The sequence below is a fragment of the Cannabis sativa genome, chromosome 2 (genome assembly GCF_029168945.1).
Source record: "Cannabis sativa cultivar Pink pepper isolate KNU-18-1 chromosome 2, ASM2916894v1, whole genome shotgun sequence".
NCBI lineage: Eukaryota > Viridiplantae > Streptophyta > Magnoliopsida > Rosales > Cannabaceae > Cannabis > Cannabis sativa.
The window spans coordinates 57684691-57712313 of NC_083602.1; the positions used below are offsets into that span (position 1 = coordinate 57684691).

General features: G+C 38.1%; 1 protein-coding gene and 1 long non-coding RNA gene across 2 annotated transcripts; both read left to right on the top strand.

The window, feature by feature from the left end:
• Positions 1–10720: 10720 nt before the first annotated feature.
• LOC115718884 (3-oxo-Delta(4,5)-steroid 5-beta-reductase) lies at positions 10721–12229 on the top strand. Its single transcript, XM_030647690.2, has one exon. The coding sequence runs from the start codon at positions 10762–10764 to the stop codon at positions 11950–11952; it is 1191 nt and encodes a 396-aa protein (XP_030503550.2). The 5' UTR covers positions 10721–10761; the 3' UTR covers positions 11953–12229.
• Positions 12230–22102: 9873 nt separating this feature from the next.
• LOC133034005 (uncharacterized) lies at positions 22103–22917 on the top strand. The gene is made up of 2 exons (XR_009685984.1): positions 22103–22210; positions 22687–22917. It is a non-coding gene; the product is annotated as an uncharacterized LOC133034005 (long non-coding RNA).
• The last annotated feature ends 4706 nt before the right edge of the window (positions 22918–27623 follow it).

The window sequence follows — 27623 nt, forward strand, 5'->3', positions numbered from 1 at the left end:
CTAATGGATGAACGTTCATTAGCAATTTCGCACCGTTTAACCTCGCATGATAAGTAGTTTGTAAGTGTTTTGTATGGTATGGATCACCCTAATGGTGGCGACCATACTTGACTTGCAAATTATGAAACAATGGTGGAAGCTCATAAGATAGAATTGCCTTGACTCTCGCCTAAACGGGACAGTGTTGAATTCCCATCTTAATCGAATAAAAGGTTGCTAGAATGTTTAACATTTTAGACGAGCTGACAACTCTATTCAATGGATGATGCTTTGACTCTCGCCTAAACGGGACACTGTATTAGTTTGTTGAAAAACCTTGGAAATTATTTAGGATTGTAAGTTTTAGTATTTTCACTTGTCATTCCTACTTGCTATATGCTTATAATTTCTGAATTGTGTATGAATATATATTGAACCATGTTATTTTCTGTTATTAAGTTGTAGTTTAATTTCAAATCTTCATTGTTGGTCTAACATGTTTGTTTTTCTAATGAGATAAATCCCTAATGGATTTTCACCATTAGACATACATAATAGTGTAAGATCTCGAAAGATAAATATTGTATATGCGACATCTAGCTGTTCATCAATTGATGACACCTTAGACTAGTATTTTTACAATATGAAACAAGAAGATTACATAAATAAGATTACTTTGTCTTTCGCTAATCGAAGCATCGTTGGATTCTTATTTATAAACGAAATTATCCTAATTCCTCTTAGCTTATTCATTTCGAATTAGCTTCAAAACATATCATTGGATGAATGGTCTATAAATCATTTCATGTCATTATATTTTCTCTTCAAAAATTAAATGACGCATATGATTATAATCCCGAAATTCTATTCCCAATTGATATAAATCCTCAATCTTAGAAATCTCCTACTTGTATGGGCAAATCTGACTTAGAGTTTGTATTAGTAGTGCTGGTCCAAGATAGAATTACTCATAATATTTGGTATAAATTTAAGTCTTTGACTTTAATTTTAGATTCCAAATAGAAATTTTCTTACAATTCTAATTCCAGAATACAATACAGTTACACTTTCTCAAGTGTTTAATATCCATCTTCTATTAATGGATTAAAACTGTATGGAATATGAGTTAGGTATTCTGTGACCAGGATCCACTTGCACTATTCTAAGAACTCTTTGATGTAACTAAACCTATGTCATCATAGACACTACCACATTTTTTTTTAATCTATGGCATTTGTATCTTGTTCATAGTGGATTTGACAAGATCAATCTCTGCAAAGAGTTAATATGCCTATATCCACTGAAAGTAGTTCATCTCATTCGCAGATGGATGTACATTCAGGGGTGGATATGAGTTTTTCGTTGTATTCTTAAAACGATAACTCTAGATTATACCTTTTAGCAAGAAATTTGAAATGTTTGAAAAATTTCATTAATTTCTAGCAATGGTTAAAACCATTAAGGTAAGTGGTTAAAGATCTTGCGAGTAGGGGTGGAGAAATAGTTAGTAGATATGCAGTTCAAAGATCATTAAATTGATTTTTGAATTATATCCAAACTTACCTCCCCAGAAATTTCGAGTTGCATATTGATGATTAGTTACTAGTCGTTGCCTAAATCCTTTTATGGTAATACAATTTCAGAATGATGTAATGGTTGTATACTTAATGTAAATCATTACTAGATTCATAGATGACCTAATCAAAATCTTAAGAAAAGCTAGAACTGTTAACCATGGTTTGTTAGCTATTCTAAGTGATTAGGGGTGGACCATCCCATTGTCAATAGATAAGAAAGTGTTTGTTCAAACAAATACTACTTTTCTAAGAAAATGACTAAGTTTGAAAAACAAGTAGCAAATAAAGGAGATATTTAATTCTTGGTTCCAAAAGTGTTCTATCATCTTATATAACATATGATGATCCCATTGCCTCAGTTGTCTTTTCACAACCAAAGAGATCAATACCATTTAGTTTTCTTAGACATAATTCACGGTGCGTTGTCGTAGTGGGAGAGTTTCTAGGAACTCACCTTCTTATGACTTGGGAGACACTAGTGATTAAAATCCATTGTGAGTTTAAACAAGTAATGGATTGTCAAGATAAGAAACTAAGAAGAAAGCCAATAGAACTATGGTTTAATCCATTCACATGGAATAACCTAAAGTTTTCTATTACAAGGACATAAAAGGAAATTTTAGTTAATAAGTCCATTCAATGGACTTAACAAACTTCCTCTTCCTAGTATTATAGGTTTGAGTTTAACTAAACCTATGGCTTGTGGTATACCTGGTAATTACTTACTCCAATGCAAGCAACTTACTTTAGTAAGATGCTGAAGCATTTTCTCTCTAATGGCAATCTATAGAAGCTTCACAACTTCTTAGGTATAGATTTTATTTTTTAAGGAAAAGTCTTAACTATTCCAGAAAAGATAAAGCCATGAAAGAATTTCTTATATCAACAGTGAGAGGTCTTAGATATGCTTTTGTATGCCTTAGACCAGACACCTGCTGTTGAGTGGGAGTAATGAGTAGGTATCAGATTAATCCAGGAGAAGAACATTGGAAGACAATCAAGTAAATCCTAAGATTAAGAAGAGGAACTATATGTTAGTCTATAAGAGTGTGTTTAAAACTCTTAGACTACACCACATCAGATTTCGAAATTTGCCTATGTGCTAGTAAATCTTTCTGATAAGATGGTGGTTACTCTGGGGGTGGAATAGTGATTTTGGAGAAGTGTAAAAACCTATCTGAAGTCTCTAGGTCTACCAGAGAGGGACTGAATGTTAAGGTTGCAGGAAAGATACTTATTCAGTCTAAGGAAAGTTCTATACATTTTTGGCATCATTCCAAATTGCCTTAAACTACTAGTGTTAATTTCCTGATTAACCAAAAGTAGTTGCCAAAGGTATAGAATCCAGTATCCCAAGAGAGTAGACATATAGAGAGGAATTTCACATTATCAATGATTTTGTGATTAAAGGAAGAGTAATAGTGGAGAAAAGGTTGTGTTTAATTCAACCTTTCAGATCCTATTACGAGGAGTTTACTACTACTACACTTGATTTGTATATCAAGGTGTTCAGATTATTTGAAACGCACTTTTTGTTTTATATTAGTGCAAGTGGGAGTTTGTTGGGTTTTATGCCCTAAATAAAACTCATTTCAATATAATCAGATTTACTTATTAATATAGATCAGAAATAACATTTAATGTTGCATGGTTCACATGATTTATTTCATGAGTACATAATGTATAAATTCATCTGAAACCCTTTTCACATACTTGATCCTGTTTATTGTGCCGTCAACACATTGGAAAGTAAACATGACTATGTGAATAAAGTTTCCTAGATTTATCAGACACAGGGTTTTGCGATATGATAATCTACAACAGAGTTTACTTGCATTTGGAGAAATGCTATGTTCTTTCCAGAGCATTGGTTAAAGTAAAGCTCAGGTTGGATGCATGGAGTATGCATCGGAAGGGACCGATATTGAACTTTGACTTAGATTTAATTAAACTTACCGTAAAATCTATTCAAGTCAATATCGCCTAGTTGATCCTAGATCAAATGATCTTAATCCTGTTATGATTAGGCTCAATCTTGAAAGGCTATTCGTGTTCCTTGAATTGTTAGTTAAGCCTACTTTTAAGTCAGGGTGATACGTACTTTTTGGGAACACGGTAGTGCAATTGAGTGGGAGCGCTAGCATAAACATGGAATCTATAGCTTCTATCTGGCGAATAGTAAGCAAAGGATGATCTCCTTCGAGCTTGACCAAACGAAAATAAATGGTGGAGATCTCATTTCACATAAGCTGAAATATCATTTATACGGGGTCAAGTGTTTTAAGGATAAAATACATAGTAGGGTGTTACGGTAATTTAATCCCTTTATTGTGTAGATCATTCATATAGAGGATAATTGATCACATTAGGATTATAACAATGGATAACTAATGATGTGTCTATATGGTGGAACATATAGAGCATTCTATATACTGAGAGTGCAATTCTAAGTTCTATGCGTGGATTCAACGAAGAATTAATAAGTTAGTGAATTTTAGTGCTAAATTCTTGATCTACTTATTGGAAGCTCGGTTATATAGACCCATGGTCCCCCCACTAGTTGAGATAATATTGCTTGTAAGACTCATGTAATTGGTTTTGATTAATCAATTATAATTCTCAAATTAGACTATGTCTATTTGTGAATTTTTCACTAAGTAAGGGCGAAATTGTAAAGAAAGAGTTTATAGGGGCATATTTGTTAATTATGATACTTTGTATGGTTCAATTAATAAATATGATAAATGACAATATTATTTAATAATTATTTATAGTTATTAAATAGTTAGAATTGGCATTTAAATGGTTGAATTAGGAAATTGGCATTTTTGAGAAAATCAGATACAAAAGGTGTTAAAATTGCAAAATTGCAAAAAGCAAGGCCCAATCCATTAAAGGTATGGCCGGCCACCTTTGAGTGTATTTTAAGTTGATTTTTTTATTATTTTAATGCCATATAATTCAAATCTAACCCTAGTGGAATGCTATAAATAGATAGTGAAGGCTTCAGGAAAAACACTTCTTCTGATTTAGAAAAACTGAGCCTCTCTCTCTCTCCCTATCTTTAGCTACCACTTCTTCTTTCTCTTCCTTTGAATTTCAAACTACCTTAGTGTATGAGTAGTGCCCACACACATCAAGTGATACCTCAATCATAGTGAGGAAGATCGTGAAGAAAGATCATCAGCAAAGGAGTTTCAGCATCAAAGATTCAGAGAAAGAGATCCAGGTTCAGATATTGATAATGCTCTGCTACAGAAAGGAATCAAGGGCTAGATATCTGAACGGAATGAGTCATATTATTCCGCTGCACCCAATGTAAGGTTTCCTAAACTTTATATGTGTTTATTTCATCGTTTTAGAAAGTTCATATTTAGGGTGTTAATAAACATACTTGTGAGTAGATCTAAGATCCTGGTAAAATAAATTCCAACAACTCTATCACTCATAGATTTCAAAACAGAGAAGGTAGAGAGAGAGAGAGAGAGGGTGGCGGCTCAGAGAGTTTTGAGTGAGAAAATTCTGTCAGAATAATGTGTGTACAAAACTGAAGCCTTTACCTTCTATTTATAGAAGACCACCTAGGGCTATGGTTGAATTAATTGACATTTAAAAATTTAAAAATCAATGTGAAAATGGAAGCATAGTGGCCGGCCTAGGCATTGTGGAAACAAGGCTTGCCACTTTTCCTACTTTCTTTTTCCTACATTGATAGTTTCCTGTTTTGTCAAAAACTGCAAATTCTTTTGTTCAACCACATAAATGTCAAATCTAATTATTTAATAATTAAAATTAATTATCAAATAATATATTGTCATTTATTTATTAATAATAAAACTAATTAAAGTTTCCTAATTAATAAATATACCCTTCAAAATCTCTATTTACTGTTTTGCCCTTAATAAGTGATAAATTCTCAAATAGACACAGTCTAACTTGAGAATTATAATTGATTAATTAAAATCAATTAAATGAGTCTTACAAGTAATATTATCTCAACTAGTGGGGGGACCATGGGTCTATATATCCGAGCTTCCAATAAGCAGATCTAGAATTTACTACTTAAATTCACTGACTTATTAATTCTTCGTTAAATCCACGCATAGAACTTAGAATTGCACTCTTAGTATATAGAATGCTCTATATGTTCCACCATATAGACACATCATTAGTTATCCATTTTTATAATCCTAATGTGATCAATGATCCTCTATATGGATGATTTACACTGTAAAGGGATTTAATTACCGTAACACCCTACAATGTATTTTATCCTTAAAACACTTAACCCTGTATAAATGATATTTCAGCTAAGTGAAATGAGTACTCCACTATTTATATCGTTTGGTTAAGCTCGAAGGAAATCACCCTTTGCTTACTATTCGCCAAATAGAAGCTATAGATTCCATATTTATGTTAGCGCTCCCACTCAATCGCACTACCGTGTTCCCAAAATGTACGTATCACCCTGACCCAAAAGTAGGCTTAACTAACAAATCAAATAACACGAATAACACTCTTGAGATTGAGCCTAACCATATCAGGATTTCGATCATGTGATCTAGGATCAACTTAGTGATATTGAATTGAATAGATATTACGGTAAGTTTTATAAATCTATTTCAAAGTTCAATATCGGTCCATTCCAATGCATACTCCATGCATCCAACCTAAGCTTTACTTTAACCAATGTTCTGGAAAGAACATAGCATTTCTCCAAATGCAAGTAAACTCTATTGTAGATTGTCATATCAGTAAAACCCAGTGTTCTGATAAATCTAGGAATCTTTTATTCACATAGTCATGTTTACTTTCCACTGTGTTGACAACACAATAAACATGATCAAGTATGTGAAAGGGGTTTGGATGAATTTATAAATCAAACAGACAAATAATTGATTAAGTGAACCAAAACATACACAAATGAATGAAAAATACTTCTGTTACTTTATTGATATTGAATAATCTGGATTACATTGAAATAGAGTTTTATTTAGGGCATAAAACCCAACAAGCACATGGCTCCCGGTCCTCACAATCAGAGTCAGAGTCGTCACCTTTCTGTCTCCGAGAGACTCGGGCGATGTCTTTTCGGAGTATGGCAAGTTCTGCCATGATTCCTTCATTTAACATTCCCGTGGAGACCGCGAGTCCGTATTTCTTTTGGTCTAGGTGATCCCGGAGATCACCTTGGTTCCTGTTAATCTGATTTCGCAGATCAATGGGAGGACATTTCTGGCCCCTTCTTCCTTTCCCTCCGGGCTCTTGGTGCACGGAAACGCTCTTTCGGTCCTCTCAATCCTGAGGGCCAAGACTCTCTTTTTGGATTTTGCCCCTCTGCGGACCTTTCCCTTTCGGGAAATTTGAGCAGACCTTTCGCGGATCCTGCACCTTTTTCTTTATCTCAGGAGTGGAAGTAGGGTTTTTCTTTTGGTTCCCTTCAGCGGGATACCTTATAGGGCTTGGTTCCCTAGACTTCTGCTTTTGGGTACTTGGCGAGGACTCCTCTGGTTATTTTCCAACTCCAGGAGGGATGGCTTTAGGATGCACATAGATTCCTACTGCCTCCATGGCTTTTTGCATGGCCAGCATCACCTCTTGCATCTTTTGGTTTTGCTCTTTTTGGGCTGCGATTTCAGCTTCATGATCGACAGCCTTTTGCCTTAAGAGTACCAACTCTGAGTAGCTGCCTTCATCGTAGGTGTACTCATCGAAGTTTCTTTCGTAGTCGTCATCAGGGATTCCTTCTTCTTCCTCAGAACCCACAGTTGCTCTTGAGGCCACGTCCTCATCGTTTGGATCTTGAGCATCTTGAAGAGGGCGAGGTTGACGTGTGCTTCGAGTCTCCACCATTGTTGTTTTGCTGTAATGTACTGTCGACTTTCAGACGCTTCCTTCAGCTCTCAATGAAAGCACCAAAATGTTGACTGAGGTTTTCGGCAACCACTATAATAATAATAATTTAGAGAGCTATAAGGAGTTAAGAGAGAGATTTTTTACGTGGTTGGGGCATTAATGAGCCTTAGTCCACGAGTCTGTGTATTTATGATAGTATTTATTACAGAAAATGTTCTTCGTGGATTTTTACTCTTCTAGTTCTTTTGAAACCCAGAATTCTCGACCCCTCTTTAATGAGCTTTGCGGGGTATTTATAGTGTTTTTGTGAGGTGATCCCTAGAATTAAGGTACATGCATTTCTGTAACTATCAGTAAAGCCACACCTTCCCAATGAATATATCATAGGTAATGCATGGTCTAATCCCTAGGTTCTGTAGGGATTTTATGTGCAGTCCTTCATCCTTTTTGACTGATGTGATTCCTCATAGAGTAGCCGTCACTAGATTTTATTGATCATAGCCTAGTAGGTGCAGAGTGGGGGTTGTGCCGTCAGACTTTATTAAGTATGGCAGTTTCGATACGCCTCCTCCCATGCGGCATTAAATGCGAGATGAATGTTCAGATAGAATCTGACACTTCCCGGAGGTGCTTTTGTGCAATCTTGCTCTCCGGGAGCATACGAGACTTACATGCCTTCTCTGGGAGGCATGTCTAAGGTAATCCTGCGCTTTAAGGAGATTTAGCTGTTTTATTTAAATGCTAACCCCTTTCCATCCACCTGTCATCATCCGGTTGGTCCACGTATTTTGGGCAAAATCAGGGGCAACACATATTAAATTATTTATTTAACCTTTGTTTTTTTTTTTATGAAAATCTTTTATAATTTAATATAAATTACATTACTTTAATAACCACCATACTTTTATAAGTGAGAAATTTTGTAAGTGATATTTTTTGTCTTTAATTATTTTTTGTGGATAACTATAAATTAGTTAATAATCACACAACAAATCAATATAAATAATTATATTTGTATTGATGAAACAATATATGTATATGTATATATTATAGTTTATATCTATAAACATTACCATAAATAATTATATATTAGCTAATAATTACATAATAAATTAATATAAATAATCATATTTGTATTGATGAAATAATATACATATATTATAATTTATCTATAAAAATATTACCATTAACAATAAAAATTATTCCTTAAAAAAAAAACAATAAAAAATTATTAAAATATTCTTTTAATTACTCTCTATGAATAATCTATAATCTATAACTATAAAAAAATGTTAATAGTTTTTAGGCTTTTACATTTTAAATTACTTTACTCTTATCTTTTTTCTTCCATTAAAATCTTTTATAATTTCATATAAATTAAATTATTTTGATAACTATTATACTTTTACAAGTAAGAACTTTTGTGAGTGATATTTTTAATTTTTAATCATATATTAGCTAATAATTATACAACAAATAAATATAAATAATTATTGTTATGAAATACTATGCATACATTATAATTTATCTATAAACATTATAATTAACAAAAAAAAATTATTAAAATATTCTAATCCCTTATATAAGTATAATAATATATTGTTTTAATCACTTTTTATGAATAGTTATATAGGGATATGATTTTGTCCCGTGATGTACTTTCACGGAATGTATTCCGTGGTACATTAGATGGGTCTCAGGGTACATTAAATGATTGTTAGGGTACGTTTCTATTTTTTAACCCTAATTACCCCTAGATCAATCTCAGCCGTCAGATCAAATAACTTCATCATCTGACGGCTGTCGTACATCACGGATTACAATCCGTGAAAGTACACTAATGGGACAAAATCATATCCCTATATAATTATATATTAGATAATAATCACATAACAAATTACTTTAATAATTATGTTTGTATTGATGAATAGAAATTATTTGCAGGCATACATTATAATTTAAGTATAAACTTGATCAACAATTAAAGAAAATTAGTAAAATAATTTGATTTTTTTATTAATTATCATAATAATATAGTTATTTATCATATATAACTTAATATACAAGATAATTATTTATAATATATATATAATAAATATATTATTTGGGTCAAATAGGTGCATACAGTGTACACTAAAGAAGAGAATTGGTGGGAGTATCAAGCACCAAGCCAAGAAAGTTGGTATTAGAAGCAAATAGTTGCAGCCAAGAACCAAATCAAATGCCTTATAGATGTACAACAATTTGCTCGTGAGAAATACAAAATTTCAGATGGCTATAACTTGATTTGTCCTGCACAGAACCGAGTTGCATGGAGTAATGAGGTTTGGGGAGATTCAACACACCAAAGAATAGTTTTATTCTTTGGTTGGCTGTACAAAATCGTCTCAAAACTAAGGAAAGGCTGCAGCGGTTCAATCTTTTTGATGACCCGGTTTGCAACCTATGCATGTTACAAACTGAGATACTTGAGCATCTTTTTTTCAGCTGCTCCTTTACTGAATATTGTCTTCAGTAGGTGAAAATGTGGCTGTCATGGGGAGCACAAACCAGCAGCCTCTCCCAACTACTCAAGTGGATTCATAAAGCAAAAATCAGCAAGTTTAGGAAAAAAAAAATATAGCAGCCGCTATAGCAAGCTGGGTTTACTCCATTTGGCATGCTAGAAATGACCAAATTTGGAATAATTACTTAGAAAGTAAAGAGACAATTGTACAAAGAGTCAAAAATAGTGTAAAACATAGAATAGAATTGTTTTGGCCACAAAAGATTGATTAACAAGATAGAGATTGGTATCATTCTTTGTAAAAAAAAATGTGGGGAAAAGGATGATATTGTACATGAGAATAGTGTAAAACATTGTACATGAGAAAAAGATGATATTGTACATGAGATCTTTGATTCAAAGATGCTCTTCATTGTAAGCTATTGTAAATAATTGTACAAAGTATTGTGGATTAATAATAAAATTTGCTAATTTATCAAAAAAAAAAATATATATATTATTTTTTATATATATATTTTTAATTTTGTAAGTATAATCACGTGTAGAGCACGTATAATTTTACTAGTATTTAATAAGAATGAAGATACCATATGTGCACATAAATTACAAATAAATTTGATATACATGTTTAGTTAAGTGAGACTATTATCAAATAAAAATTGATTAAAATAACTTGACACATAATATCATTAAATAAGGGCTAGAGCCTCCAGGACCAGAACCTTCGACATTATTTTAACATTTAGTTGTGTGTGTGTATATTAATAAGCCCATTTGTGAAGAAAGGTGAAAGCTCACACCAGAGAGGAAAGAAAATCTCATCAACACTACATTTTTGTAATAATGGCAATGAGAGAGTTCCAATATGAACCATTAATGTCCAACAACAATAATGGGCATGTGGCAGCCATCTTTGGGGTCACCGGGGTTGTGGGGAGGGAATTGGCAAGAAGGCTCACAGCATCAAAATCTGAATGGAAAAAGGTTTATGGGATTGCCCGGAATCCTTGCCATATCAATCCCACATTAAACCAACCCAACTTTCACTTCATCCAATGTGATCTAGAGAACCCTTTTGAAGCCCACCAAAGGCTGTCCTTGCTAAGCGACGTGACTCACATTTTTTGGGTCACTTGGGCTAGCCAATACCGATACGACAGCCGAGAAAGCTGCGAGCAGAACAAAGCCATGATGGTCAATGCCCTCAATGCTCTTCTTCCCAAGGCCAAATTTTTGAGGCACTTTTCTCTACAAACAGGGTTAAAGCATTATATATCTTTTCAAGGACCTTTCCATGATGAGGATGAGGAGTATGGAGTTAGATTTTACAGTGAGGAAAGCCCCAGGATGAGGTCTGAGAACGGCAATTTTTACTATGATCTTGAGGATTTACTCAAGGAGAGGCTAAGAAACAGAGTGGCTTGGGCCATTCATAGGCCTGGCTTGATAACAGGTATTTCTACTAGGAGTTTTTACAATGTTATGGGTTGTTTAGGGGTTTATGGAACTATTTGTAGGCATTTGAAATTACCCTTTTTGTTTGGTGGGACAAAAAAGTGTTGGGAAGAGTTCGTTCTTGATGGGTCGGATGCTAGGCTTGTAAGTGAGCAACATATTTGGGCTGCCACCAATGAAGATGTATATGATTCCACTAATGGGCAAGCTTTTAATTGTATAAATGGTCTTGCTTTTACATGGAAAGAGATTTGGCCAAGTTTGGAGGAACAGTTTGGAGCTGAAGTAGTACTACCAAAAGATGACATGTTATTGTTCTCTGAGGAGTTTTATTATTCCAAAGCCATGGTTGATAAAGGGAAAGTTTGGGAAGAGATTGTTGAGAAGGAAGGACTTGTTGAAACGAAGATGGAGGATTTGGCCAATTGGGAATTCTTGGATACTTTGTTTCGTTGCCCATTTAAAATGTTGGGAACAAGAGATAAGGTTGATCGTTTTGGTTTTAGTTTGAGATATAAAACTTTGGATTCAATCTTGTATTGGTTAAAGTCCATGAGAGATGATAAGATTATCCCTTGAGAATGACGATAGAAATCTTTTTGACTTTTTTTAAATATTAATGTAATGGTGTGGGAGAATGTGGAGCTCCATCCATCAACCCACACATTTGTTTTATTGAAAAATGATAGTAAAAACTATGTATTAATGGGGTGAGAGTTTGTCATATATATATTTACTTGTTCGTGAATCGTAATAGTAATAGATGTTATAATGATCAATAAAATAATATGCATATATATTAATTCCTTGACCTCTACTTGAGTGTCTCCTTCTTTTACTCATCTTGTCTTTTGAGTGTTGTGTCAACCAAAACTTTGAGATACGTTTCACCCGTTTTAACCACACTTTCACCATGCATATATGTATAGAATAGATATATAGGGCATCCTGTAGTACTGCATAGCGCATGGCATTAATATAATTAATGCTTTTTTCATTATTTAATTAGGCCCATACTGTATGAACAGTGTTGATGAAATTCTGAAGGCGTCATTAGAGACAATTTCCTGATGCAATATTTGTAGTAAAGTAAAAAAAAAACCAATTTTTGAGGTGATAGGCTGTAATAAATTTCTCTCTTTTGCTCATAATTTTTTGAATTATTTGCGGCAAAACCTCTTTAAGTGGTCAGATTTTTGCAACTAACCCCCAATTCTAAAATTTTTGCGGTAAAACTCCCTAAACTCAAGTTCTGTTAGCAGTTAGCTCTTTCCGTCCATTTTTGGCTGTTAACTGCCATGGTGGAATGTCCACGTGTACACAGTGTACACGTGGCACAATTTTATTGGTCCACGTAAATAAATATTTTAAAAAATAAATAATTAATTATTTTAAAAATTAAAAATAAAAAAAATATTTTTCTTTAAAAATTAAAAAATTCAAAATTAAAAAAATAATTTTTTAAAAAATAAAATTAAAAAAAAAAACCCTAATAACCCTAACCCATTCCCACTCTTCTTCTCGTTCTCTCTTTGTCAAGCCGCCCCATTCCCACTCTTCTTCTCCTTCTCAATCGCCACCACCACTTCGTCTTCCTCATCTCGTTCAAACACCCATCCATAACCTCCAAAATCGGAACCCTAATATCAACCACTTCAGGAGCCTCCTTATCCAACTGGAACCGAGGCCAAAGGTGCATCGAGTGGGGCTTTAGAAAAAGCCCGGTGATGGCAGATGTGGGGATTCTGACGATGAAAGCCTCGGTGGAGGTCTCGGAGAGGTGGGGATTTTGGAGTTGAGGAGGCCGACAATGAGAATCCGAGGGGTGATGAAGAAGACGGAGACGGAGGAGTAGAGAGAGAGGTGTTGGTGAGCGGGATAGATTTGGGAGATTCGATTATGGAGGTTGTGGTGGTGGAGGATTTGGGATTTGAGGGCGGCGGAGGAGGGACAGAGGAAGAGGAGGGTACCCTGAGAAGGGAAGTGAAGGAGGAGGAGAGAGGAGATGAGTTTGGCAAGTTAGTTGCTGCTGCCATTGGGAGTTGCAGAGAGCCCAATTAGGTTAGGATTTTTTTTAGGACAGAAAAAGATAGAAGAAGAAGAAGAAGGGCGTGAGGGAGTTTGGGAGTTTTGTTTTTTTTTTTTAATTTTTTTTTTCTTAAAATTGTTTTTTTTTAATTTTAAATTTTTTAATTTTTAAAGAAAAATAATTTTTTTTATTTTTTATTTTTAAAATAATTATTTTTTTTTAAATATTTATTTACATGGACCAATAAAATTATGCCACCTGTACACTGTGTACACGTGGACATTCCACCATGGCAGTTAACAGCCAAAAATAGACGGAAAGGGCTAACTGCTAACAGAACTTAATTTTAGAGATTTTTACCGCAAAAATTTTAAAATTGAGAGTTAGTTGCTAAAACCTGACCATTTAAGAAGGTTTTGCTGCAAATAACTCTAATTTTTTCTACAATTAGTTTGCGTTTTAATTTATAGTCTCCATTCTCTCATTGCCACTTGTAACTGAAACCATGTACGTTATGTGATTGTAGTATATTTTCTTCGAGAACTCATACTTCTATTGATCTTATACTCTTTGTCTTTATATTATGGCTAATTTGTACTCAGTTTAATTAACTTATATCTGCATTAATCAAGTTCTATATAATTCTATGGGCACATGGGAATATGGGATACTCTTTGGTAAACTTATTCTATATATAAATTTATGATTGCTTGCTTGCATATGCGGAAGTTTCTGGGTATGCTCTAAAATATTATATGCATATCAATTCGTGGTGGGAATTGTGTAAATTTGATCCTACAATTGCCAGCATGATGTATATACAGTTGACTAAGTTGAATTATGTGCTAAACTTAATTTTTTTAAGGCACTCTCTCCGGCTGTTGTAGAAGAAAGAGCCATTTCTCTCTGGCACAGGTAGATCTGTCTATATACACTACTAACAAAGTCAGAAACTAGCTATTAAAATTTTGAGTACATTCCCCTTTGAACAAAATTAGAATGAGCAAATATGGTCATTAATTTACAACGGTTGTCTTTGTCCATTAATTTAATAACATTGTTATTCAGCGATTAAAGGTAATACCTTGCAATTAATTAACTATATCTATACTTAATTATATCAATAATAATATAACACTAAAAAATAATATTAACGACTCTTGCTTTTTTAGCATTAATCTTAATTTACCCACTTGTGAGTTAAATTATAAATTTAAAATTATGGTCAAAGGAAACTTTTTACCAACATTAAAGAAGTTTGGCAGACAAACTGTAGCATAGCTGCATAGGTATAATTAAGTAGATTGGCAAGTACTGTTAATCAAGAGCTAAATCAGCCTACAAACTAGACCAACCCAACCTCAAAGGCAACAATGCAGCGATAAATGCTCAGATGTAAATTCGTTTCAATATATTTATCAACTGTTCTTAATTTATTTTCCTCAACTAAACAATCACCAATTTCAAGATGTGGATGACCAATCAATTAAAAATAAAGCAAAAAATTAACATGTGTTCGTTTCGTACACCGTATTATATCGTATAGTATTGTATTGTAAAGCCCGCTTAATTTAATTTAGAACTTAGCAGTTAATTATAATTAATTATGAAATTATTTATAGTTATTTAAATAATTTATTTATACTCTTATTTATTGAATTCAGAAATGCATTGCTATGTCATTCAGTAGTTTTTATATTTTGCATTTCCGGTGCCCGGTATTTTGGAACTCGGTATTTGGCTCAGTAGAAATCACAACTTAGTATGTTAGTAGTTTGGGGCGATTTATTAGACATTGGGAATGTCGGGAATGGCCAGGAATTTAGAATTTCCCAAAAATACCCCTTTAGTGATTACTATGTGGTTTTAGTGTGGAGGGGCAAATTGGTCTTTTTGCCCCAATAATGTTTTGTCTTTTAGTGAGTTTATTAAATGAAAAATAAATGTTTATTTTATTAATAATTGGCTGAAATGAAATGATATAGGTGTCTTTTATTCATTTTTCATTTTACAAAAAAATCACAAAGTTAGAAAATTCAAAACACTCTCTCTTTTCCTCTCTCTCTTGGCTAGGTGTGTGTGTGCAAGGAGCTGGATTCTTGCTTTGATTTTCAAGCAATTTCTCTTCCAATCTAAGCATTCTTCAAGCTAGGTTAGCTCCTCTTCATGGTTTCTTTAAAAAATTGTTGAATTTTGATGAATTAAGTGTTATGCATGCATGATTTTTGGTTGTTATTGCTGCTGTGTTTTATGGATATTTTCAGAGGTTAAAGCATGTTTGTTAGATGTTATTTGAGTTGTTTTTGAAGCATGATTCTTAGGTTGAGCAAGCTATGGTTTTTCTATGCAAAACATTTGATTTTTGAGAGAAATGCATTGAATCTGTTGCTGTGATATTGTTGATGTTTTTAGTTGTTTCCAGAGGCTTAGTTATGCTTGTTTAAGTAAGTTTAGATGGATTTGATTGCATGCTAGCTAGGTTTGCTCAAGTTTGAGTTTAGAACTCAAAGCTTGACCTCTAATGGTGAATTTTGATTATGTGCAATCTGGGTGGTTTTGATGCCTTAGAAATGTTCTAGGGGTTATATGGAATAGGTCTGGAAGGTTTCGTTTTATTTGGGGTTGATTTGAGCAAGTTATGAATTTTTGAGTTTGCTGCCTGCGAGGAACCGGAATTCCGGTTGTGCATCCGGAATTCCGGATGGGGTTCTGAATTTTCCCAAAACCGGAATTCCGGTTGGGCAACCGGTCTACCGGTTGGGGAAAATTCAGGGACCCTAGTTTTCCTCGTTTTTATGTTTTAGGGGGTATTGCCATGCTTTTTATCGATAGGGAAACTCTTAGTTCCTAGTTTAAGTCCCCGGGAAGTGATTTAGCGTGTCACTTATAGTGTTGTGATTTTTATAGTTTAGGAGCCTGTAATCCGCCGCACAGTTAAAGTTCCAGTCAGGTTGACCGGCACACCTAAATTCGGAATCCAGGTAAGATTAGTATAACAGTATGCATATGTAGATTACATGTTTAGCGTGCATGTAGGAAGCCTGTTAGATTACATTAGTTATGTATGTTGGCTTCGAACCATCCAACCCTGTCACGTCGGTACAGGTTGGAGTATGACCAAGAATGAGTATGACCGGTTCGACCGATCAGGCTGACACTTGGTTGGTGGTTCCGTACTATTGACGTATCCCGTCGGTACAGGCTGGAGTATGACCAGCAGCCAGAGTATGACCGGTTCGACCGATCAGGCGGATATAGTAACACGTCGGTACAGGCTGGAGTATGACCCGGCGGCGGAGTATGACCGGCTCGACCGATCAGCCGTTACGTGTCAATAGTACCATCCCTATGAACGTTCGTAACTCGCACCGTGTTGGACACGGCAGTAGTGGCTCAGTACCGTGTTGGACACGGCAGTAGCGGGACTCAGTATCGTGTTGGACACGGCAGTTAGGGTTGTGATCAGGGGTATGGGCGTCTGATCATGACCGGGATTTATGTATGAGTATTATTATGCTTTTCTTGCTGAGTCTGTCGACTCACAGTTCTACGTTTATGTGTAGGTAAAGGCAAGGCTAAAGCTGATGGACCGTGAGCGAGCTTATGAAGGTTGTATATGTCGGGGCGGTTAGGCCTGGAGCGTACGATCATCGGGACAGCGAGGCTGATTTTGTAACTAGTCGCTAGGCGACAATTATTTTGTATAAACAGTTAACTCTTTTTGTAAATGATTTTGTAATCGGGATCCCGAGTCTTTTGTAATATTATTTTATAAGTTTAATTAAAAGCAAAAATTTTAATTAATCACGTTTTCCATAAACCTCGTTGATTAGCAACGAGCTGCACAGCATGTTTAAAAATCACGTAATACGCCTATGGTGGTTAGGGTGTTACAATTTGGTATCAAAGCCGCCAGGTTGTCTTCCGAAGATCGTCACGACATGTACAATCATCATCAGCAGTTAGCTCGTTTCACGGTTTAGTAAGCCTTTATTGCTTTAGTAGTTTATTGATTTATTTATGAAAAAGAAAAGCATGTTAGGAAGCATGTTAGTAGCCTGATAGTAGAATAGGCGCATGTTTCGTTTTTAATTTCCAAATTAAGCGGCATTAGTAAGCTCTTGATGATCGTGACCTGAAGTGCCAACTCGGGGTTTCGAGGCTGTTCAGACTAGATGGACGCTAGACGAAATATTAGGAGTCAGGGCATCTCAGTCGGGTCAGATCAAGGTCAAGGAGCTCAGTTTCCCCCACCTGTTAGGGGCCGAGGTAGAGGTCCCCGAGGCAGGGCTCGTGGTCGGGGTGATGAGAACCCGCCACAGGCTGCCCAGGCTCCCCCAGCCGATCAGGGAGCCCAGAATTGGGAGGTACGGTTTGCGAAAATGCAAGCCCGGATAGAAGAGCAAGACCTCGAGATTCAGAGGTTGAGACAGCCGGGTGCTCCTGCAGTTCCGGTGCCAGTAGTTCCAGTTGCACCTGCCCCTGCTGCGCAGGCCGAGTTAGTGGTGTCGGCCAATAGATTGGAACCTTTGTATGAGCGGTTCCGGAAGCAAGCACCTCCAGTTTTCTTGGGAGGTCCAGACGTAATGAAAGCCGAGCAATGGCTGACGGTGATTACCAAGATCCTGAACTTCATGGGTGTCACCGGTAATGACAGAGTGGTGTGTGCCACTTTCCAGTTCCAGGAGGACGCTCTGGTCTGGTGGGACATGGTGTCTCAGATCCATGACGTCACCACCATGACCTGGGAAAGGTTCCAGGAACTCTTCAACGCGAAGTACTACAATGAGGCGGTCAGAAGCGCCAAGAGGAAAGAGTTCGCTCACCTGACCCAGCGTGAGAATATGAGCGTCACTGAGTATACTACTCAGTTTGATCGGTTGGCGAGGTTGGCCTCGGGAATTGTGCCGACCGACTTCAGCAAGAAAGAGAAGTACCTGGATGGGTTGAATGCGAAGATTAAACACGACTTGATGATCACCACGGACGACAACACCACCTATGCTTAGATGGTGGAGAAGGCACTGCGAGCTGAGGGCGCAGTTGGGTGTATGTCGGAGTCAGCTAGTACTCCGGCGAGTGGCGGGGCTCCTACCCCTCCTGCATCAGGCTTTAGCAGGGGGAGTAGTGGTTCGGCCATTGATCAGAGGAAGAGAGTACCCACTGCTTCCGGTGGCTCGAGTCAGAACAAGAGGTTCCGGGGGAACCGAACGCAGGAGTCGTCCTGGTGGTACTGAGACCCGATTCTCCTATCACGAGTGCCCTATCTGCAAAAGGCACCATCGGGGTGAGTGCAAAGGTCAGGGATGCTTTCACTGTGGCATGCCCGGACACTTTAAGAGGGACTGTCCCCAGCTCCGATCAGAGGCACCGAGAGCTCCGGCGATACCCACTCCAGCCAGGGTGTTCGCCATCACTCAGGCTGATGCAGATGCCAGCCCATCAGTTGTCACAGGTCAGCTTTCTATTAATAACTCGCTATATTCAGTGCTGTTTGATTCTGGGGCTACACATTCTTATGTGGCGGCCAGAGTCTTTAGTAAATTGGATAGACCGTATGATAGATATGAATCAGGGTTTGGAACCCTATTACCTGGCGGAGAGTTGGTTATCTCCAACAGATGGATTAGGTCTATGCCGATCAGGATAGATGGTAGAGAGTTAAGTGCTGACTTGATAGAGATGAGTCTAGTTGAGTTTGACATTATTTTAGGAATGGATTTCCTATCTAAATATTCGGCGAGCATTGATTATAAAAGGAAGATGGTGATCTTCCAACCGGAAAGTGAAGAACCATTTGTGTTTGTTGGTTCAGTTCAGGGATCTCGGATCCCGGTGATTTCGGCCATGTTAGTTAGAGATTTATTGCATGGCGGTTGTTTAGGGTTTCTGGCCGTGGTGGTCGACACCACTCGGCCAGATACCATTCAGCCAGAGGACATCAAAGTGGTTCGGGAATTTTTTGATGTTTTTCCCGAAGAACTTCCAGGGTTACCACCGCAGCGGGAGATTGACTTCGTGATAGATTTGGCACCAGGGGTGGAACCGGTTTCCAAAGCCCCGTATAGAATGGCTCCAGCTGAACTTAAGGAATTAAAGATTCAGCTCCAAGGGTTGCTTGACATAGGGTTCATTCGGCCCAGTGTGTCACCCTGGGGAGCCCCGGTTTTATTCGTCAAGAAGAAGGATGGATCTATGAGGATGTGCATCGACTACAAAGAATTGAACAAGCTGACGGTGAAGAATAAATATCCATTACCTAGGATCGATGATTTGTTCGATCAACTTCAGCGGAAGACGGTCTTTTCTAAGATTGATCTCCGTTCGGGTTATCATCAGTTGAGAATCCGAGAGGAGGACATTCCGAAGACGGCTTTCCGCACTAGGTATGGACATTACGAATTTCTAGTTATGTCGTTCGGACTAACCAATGCTCCTGCAGCATTCATGGACTTGATGAATAGAGTATTCAAGGATTTCCTCGATATCTGTGTGATTGTGTTTATCGACGACATCCTCGTGTACTCTCAATCAGAAGAGGAGCATGAAGAACATCTTCAAATGGTACTGCAACGGCTTCGGGAACATAAGCTTTATGCCAAGTTCAAGAAATGTGAGTTCTGGCTATCTGAGGTGTCCTTCTTAGGGCACATTGTGAGCAAAGATGGGATCAAGGTGGATCCCGGGAAGATCGAATCCGTCAGGGATTGGCCGAGACCGAAGACAGTGACAGAGATCAGAAGCTTCTTGGGTTTAGCTGGGTACTACCGTAGGTTCGTCGAAGGGTTCTCTAAAATTTCAATGCCCCTAACCGAGCTTACAAAGAAGAATCAGCGATTTGTCTGGTCAGACAAATGCGAAGCTAGTTTTCAGGAGCTGAAACAGAGGTTGATTACCGCTCCAGTGCTAGCTTTGCCTTCAGACGATGAAAAGTTTGTAGTTTATTACGATGCATCCAGACAAGGTCTGGGGTGTGTGTTGATGCAAGCCGATCGGGTCATCGCTTATGCCTCCCGTCAGTTAAAGGATTATGAACAGCGATACCCGACTCATGATCTAGAGTTGGCCGCAGTGGTTTTTGCATTGAAGATTTGGCGGCATTACCTTTATGGAGAAAAGTGTGAAATCTCTACTGACCATAAAAGTCTCAAGTATTTCCTTACTCAGAAAGATATGAATATGAGACAAAGGCGTTGGTTGGAATTAGTGAAAGATTACAATTGTGAGATCCTCTATCACCCCGGAAAGGCCAATGTAGTGGCTGATGCCCTGAGCAGAAAGGGTCCCGGGCAAGTAGCTAGTATGGTTCAGATCTCACCTCAGCTAGCAGAGGATATGGTTAGATCCAGCATTGAGTTTGTGGTAGGTCAGTGTAATACCCGGAATTAAAAATGGATTAGCAAAACCCTAACTAGATAATTATGAGTTAATTGAGGAATTATATTATTATATAGTTCAACATATGTGAAATTATATGAATTTAACATGTTAAGACCCCGTTGGTGAGCCAGGGGCATTTTTGTAATTATGACCCGAGAAGGGTAAATTGTTGAGATTAATTTAATTACGTACTTAATAGAACTATATTATTATATAGTATGCATGTGTTATCTTTTCGGGTGTGTTCTGACAGGTTAGCACGGTATAGTCACACCCGGGAATTTCGGGCCGAACCGGGTTCGGGCCCGAAATGTAAATTGAATTGATTATTTGGCATTTTATTTGACATGTGATAATCTGGAATTTATTTGGCAATATTTGAGTGTGATTTGGCATTTATGCCCTTGAAAATGAATATGTTGGTTTTATAGCCTTAGGGGCAAAATGGTCATTTGACCATAAATGATTTACATTGGATTAATTGGATTTTTTTTTTGGGAAAATGAATTTATTTCTAGTTTCTCTTTTCTCTCACCCTCTCCCTCTCCCTCTCTTACTATATTGAATTTTTGCAACTTGGAAATTGAGGAAAAGCTTGGGATTTTGGGCTTGAAACTTGGAATTTCTTGAATTGGCTTGGAATTGGAAGTGAGGTAGATTCTTTACTGAGTTTTAATTGATTTGCTTGCTGAAAATTCTTTTGAGATGAGCATGAATTAATTTGATAAGCTTGTTATGCATGTATGAGGATTTATAGCTAATTTTGATGAATTTGAGTATGTCTATGCTTGAAACTTTGATGTGGTGATTACTTGAGCTATAGATGGGATTTTAGAGTTCCTCTTTACCTTAAATTCAAAATATGTGTGATTAGTTGTTGCTGAAATTGTTTGGGTAGGCTGAAGTTAAGCTCAAGCTTGAAAGCTTGAATGTTGTGGATTTGAGCATGATTTTTAGGTCAAGTTTGGAGCTTGAAAGTTGTATATGGTTAAATCTGATTTTGGTTGTGGATTTATGCATGAATTTTGTGTTTTTATCCTCTGTTTTGGTTGAGGTTCGAAGTTATGGAAAATTAGCATGTTTAAGACCTTAAAAATGGAGTTTTGGGGTGTCTAAACCCAGTCGTCGCGACGGGATTTTCGGCCGTCGCGACTGGATCTGGCAGTGAGAAATTCTGTTTTTCTCAATTTTGTTTTGGCCATAACTTTTGATTCGGGACTCTGTTTGGGACGTTCTTTATATCGTTGGAAAGCTCTTTTCGAGCTCTATGTGATTATCTGTATTTGAAATGCCATGAATTTATTTTATGAATGTGAAATCAGGGGTTAACCCTATTTGTGAAAATCCCGGATTGTGTGTGATTAGGATTACCGGCACCTGGTCAGGAGCACCCGGGGATTTGGAATCTCTACTATTGCGGGACAACAGGTAAGACAGTGATTAGCACGTAGAGTATGCGCAGTGGCGCTTATGTTGAGAATGATATGCATGAATGTTAAGTAACCGGGATTAGGGTTATTACCTTAATAGGAACGGTTTAATAGCCTAGGGTTATTACCCTAGTGATATATGTGTATAAATGCCATGCCATGTTAATTGAAATGAGATTTAAGGATTATGTGCTCAAGGCATAATCAGGTTGGACTCGGTACTCATAACCGAGATGAACCGCTTCTAAGGCCTTAATGTATTTAGACGTGTGAGAGTAACACGTGGGTCTACGTCACGTAGATTTAATTAGATGTGTGAGCGCAACACATAGGTCTACGCCACGTAGACATAAATGGGCATGATGAAATAATGATCAGGTCTGTGCTATACAGACATATGTGAATGAGCATAATATATTTGTTATGATTTATACTGTCTTGCTGGGCTTGGCTCGCGGGTGCTCTACTGTGCAGGAAAGGGTAAGGCATTAGCTGATCAGCCATGAGTTTCAGGAGCAGGGCGAAGAATGTACATGTTCATGCCACTTCAGACCAAGCGGGTTATGGGTCTAACAGTGTTGACTTTTGTATTCTGTTTTGCCGCTTAGGTCGGCTAGTAAGAAAGAACTTGTAATAATTTTGTAAATATTTTTGGGATCCCAACTATGTTTGAAAAAGTTTAAATATATTACAAGTTTATTTTCAGTCTGTTTAATATAAAAGTTTAAATTCTGCGCTGTTTTTAATTAGTAATCCCGGTTAGGGGATTAGGGTTTCATAAGTATTTTGGGTAGCGTGCCTAATTATTTAGGGCGTTACAATTTGGTATCAGAGCGCCAAGGTTTTTAAACTTCATGTAGACCGGCCAAACATGTACACTCGTCGTCAGAGATAAGCTCGACTCATGGTGCAGTAAGTATTGAGAGTAAATACTTGACTGTATGTGTGATCATCTGTTTACCGCTTTCCATTTTAGGAAGTATGCAAGCATCTATAGTATGTATGTGTTATGTGATGCCATGTTATAAATGTTAATTATTATGTGTATATGAATGAGGTAAATAGATGAGTTAGGGTTTAAGGCAATAAGTGCGTAAGTGTGGTATCGGTGCTTAACTCGTTGGGGTTGTTGATTTCAGGGGTACTAGTAATGGACCCTCCGCAATCATCCAGACCACAGGGCGAGCAAGTAGAGCTCGGGGTTACCCGAACCGATCCACCAGCACCGCCTCCACCTCCGCAAAATTCGGGGGATAATGTGGAGGCTGTTAACGCTAATCCTCCTGCTGACTGGCAGCAGATGTTTCATGAAATGCGGAGTGTCATACTTCGTCAAGAAGAAGAGTTGCAACGTTTGAGGCAACAAGCTGTCCCAGCTAGTCAAGGGTTACCACCAGCTCCTGTGCCAGTGGTGGGTAACCAAGGGTATATTATGCCGCACCGAGACTCTGTGTTCGAGCGGTTTGTGAAGCTACAACCTCCGGCTTTTCTGGGAGGCATTGATATTATTAAGGCCGATCAATGGATGAGCACTGTTACCCGTATCCTCGATAATATGGGGGTGACGGGAACTGAGAGGGTGAATTGTGCGGCCTTTATGTTTCAAGATCATGCCCGCGTATGGTGGGATATAGTGAATCAGACTCGAGATGTCAGTGTCATGACATGGGAAGAGTTCAAGAAACTTTTTGAAGAAAAGTTTTATAACATTGCAGTGAGGACTTCACACCAAGAAGATTTTGTGAAGTTGACTCAGGGGAAAATGTCTGTGGCCGAATATACTCTGGAATTCGATCGGTTATCTAAATTTGCTGGTGATCTGGTGCCTACAGATTTTACCAGAAAGCAGAAATATGTTTGAGGACTAAATGCTACAATTAGTCGGGACTTGAAGATTACCACATCACATGACACTCTGTATAAGAGAGTGGTAGACTTGGCCTTAATTGCTGAGGAGGCCGAGCAGCAAGTAATGAAGGAGCAGGCTGCAAAGGATGCCGCCATGGCATCAAACCCTCCCCGCCGGTGGTAATGTCGATGGGACCGACAGTGGCAACCCTGAGCACAAACGGAAGGCTGAGGCTTCCGGAGCTTCAGGGGGAAATAGAAAGTTTCGGGGAAACAGAGGTGGCCGTCAGGGTCGCGGGTCCTCATTCCGATCATATCCAGAATGTTCTAAATGCAAGAAGCATCATCCTGGTGAGTGCCGAGCCAAGGCATGTTTCCAGTGTGGCATGGTGGGCCACTTTATCAGAGACTGTCCCCAAGCCAAGAGAGAAGAGCCTAAGAAGAATGTTGCTCAGAACCCGGGGCGACTTTTCACTATAACTCAGGCAGATGCTGATGCTAGTCCGTCAGTTGTGACAGGTCAGTTATCTATTAATGGTTGTGCTTATACTGTGTTAATTGATTCGGGAGCTACTCATTCATATGTATCGAGTAGAGTGATAGAAAGTTTACATAAGCCATGTGATATTTATGTTTCGGGGTTTGGAACCCTGTTACCCTCAGGAGACCTGATAATATCAACAAGGTGGATTCGGTCTTTGTCTTTTTGGATTGACGGTTGTGAGTTGACCGCCAATCTAATTGAGCTGCAATTATCTGATTTTGACATAATCCTGGGAATGGATTTTCTGTCTAAATATGGAGCGATGATTGACTGCAAACGGAAGATGGTGGTGTTTGAGCCCGAGAGTGCTAACCCAGCGGTGTTCGTGGGTAAAGTTCAGGGGGCGCGCATACCGAGAATATCGTTGTTGAAAGCTAAAGACCTGATGGGTAGAGGTTGTCTAGGGTTCATAGTTACTACAGTGGACACTAGCCAACCTGTGACATCAGGGCCTGAGCATACGAGATTGGTATGTGAGTTCCTTGATGTCTTTCCAAAAGATTTGTCGGGATTGCCACCTGTTCGGGAAATTGAATTTGTTATTGAACTGGCTCCGGGAGTGGATCCAGTGTCTAAGGCACCGTACCGAATGGCTCCAGCTGAGTTGAAGGAATTGAAGATACAGTTGCAAGAATTATTGAATCTGGGATTCATTAGACCGAGCTACTCACCTTGGGGTGCTCCGGTTTTGTTTGTGAAGAAGAAAGACGGAACCCTGCGAATGTGTATTGACTACCGGGAGTTGAACAAGCTTACCATTAAGAACAAGTATCCTTTACCTCGAATTGATGATCTGTTTGATCAACTGAAGGGGAAGACGGTCTTTTCCAAGATCGATCTTCGTTCAGGCTATCATCAGCTGAGAATTCGAGAGGAAGATATCCCAAAAACTGCGTTTTGTACTCGGTATGGACACTATGAATTTCTTGTGATGTCTTTTGGACTCACTAATGCCCCGGCGACATTCATGGATTTGATGAATTGGGTGTTTAAGGATTACCTGGATAGGTTTGTGATTGTGTTTATCGATGACATTTTGGTGTACTCTGAGACAGAAGAAGAGCATGAGTTGCATCTCAGAGCGGTTTTGCAAAGATTACGGGATCACAAGCTTTATGCTAAGTTCAAAAAGTGTGAATTCTGGTTATCCCGTGTCTCATTTCTGGGGCACATAGTGGATAAAGATGGGATCATGGTGGATCCGGCCAAAATTGAAGCTGTTCGGGATTGGCCAGCACCGAAGTCAGCTACAGAGGTCAGAAGTTTTCTGGGTTTGGCTGGTTATTATCGTCGGTTCGTTGAGGGTTTTTCAAAGATTGTTGTACCCTTAACGGAGCTGACCCGAAAGAACCAGAAGTTTGTTTGGACTGATCGGTGTGAGAAAAGTTTCCTGGAGTTAAAGCAACGCTTGATTACCGCTCCTGTACTAACTCTTCCTTCAGATAAGGAAAAGTTTGTGGTATATTGTGATGCCTCGAGACAGGGTCTCGCCGTGTGCTTATGCGAGCCGGGAGGGTAATAGCTTATGCTTCTCGGCAGTTAAAGGAGTACGAGCAGAGGTACCCTACTCACGATTTAGAACTCGCAGCAGTGGTATTTGCGCTAAAGATTTGGCGGCATTACCTTTATGGCGAGAAATGTGAGATATACACTGATCATAAAAGTCTGAAATACTTCTTCACCCAGAAGGACTTGAATATGAGACAAAGACGTTGGCTAGAATTGGTGAAGGATTATGATTGTGAGATCCTTTATCATCCTGGTAAAGCCAATGTGGTTGCTGACGCTTTGAGTAGTAAAGGTCAGAGTCAGTTGAGTACTATGAAGCAAATCTCCCGACAGTTAGCAAATGAAATGACTCGAGCTCAGATTGAGTTGGTTGTGGGGCAATTGGCTAATATTACCCTACAATCCACTCTTTTAGAGAGAATTAAAGAAGCACAAAAGCAAGATTCAGAGTTGATAAAAACCCGAGCTAGGGTTTTGGCTGGGAAGGCTAGTGATTTCTCAGTAGATGAAACGGGAATGTTGAAATTTGGAAGTCAAGTTTGTGTGCCTATGAATGAAAACATCAAGAAAGAGATCATGGATGAGTCTCACACGACTCCTTATTCAGTTCATCCAGGGTCGACAAAGATGTACCAAGACCTGAAAGCCATGTTTTGGTGGCCAGGCATGAAGAATGACATCGCTGAGTATGTTGCAAAGTGCCTTACATGTCAGCAAGTGAAAGCTAAACACCAGCGACCTGCAGGGTTGCTGCAACCACTGAAAATACCAGAATGGAAATGGGAAGATATAGCTATGGACTTCGTGGTAGGTATGCCTAGAACCACGAGACAATTTGACTCTGTGTGGGTCATAGTGGACAGGTTTACAAAGTCTGCTCACTTTTTACCTGTTCGGACGAATTTCTCCATTGATCAGTATGCTGAGTTATATGTTAGAGAAATTGTGCGTCTGCATGGTGTCCCCAAGTCCATTGTGTCGGATAGAGATCCGAAATTTACATCGAGATTCTGGGAAAGTCTGCATCGAGCTATGGGTACTCAGTTAAAGTTCAGCACAGCTTTTCATCCTCAGACGGATGGACAATCCGAGAGGACCATTCAGATTTTAGAGGACATGCTACGGGCATGTGTGCTTGACTTTGAGGGATCATGGGTAAAGTACCTTCCCCTGATCGAGTTTTCTTATAATAACAGCTATCAGGCAACAATCGGGATGGCTCCTTATGAACTTTTGTATGGAAGAAAATGTAGATCGCCCATTCACTGGGATGAAGTGGGTGAAAGAAAGTTTTTGGGTCCCGAAGCTGTTCAGAAAACAAGTGAGGCAGTTGATAAGATTAGAGCGCGAATGCTCGCGGCTCAGAGTAGGCAAAAGAGTTATGCCGATCCAAAGCGTCGAGATATTGATTTTCAAGTCGGGGATATGGTATTTCTCCGAATATCTCCGATGAAAGGCATAAAACGCTTTGGGAAGAAAGGAAAGCTTAGCCCAAGGTTCATTGGACCTT

Bases quoted from the DNA above. Each gene is read 5' to 3' on its own strand.
- LOC115718884 (XM_030647690.2), top strand. From the start codon at position 10,762: ATGGCAATGAGAGAGTTCCAATATGAACCATTAATGTCCAACAACAAT.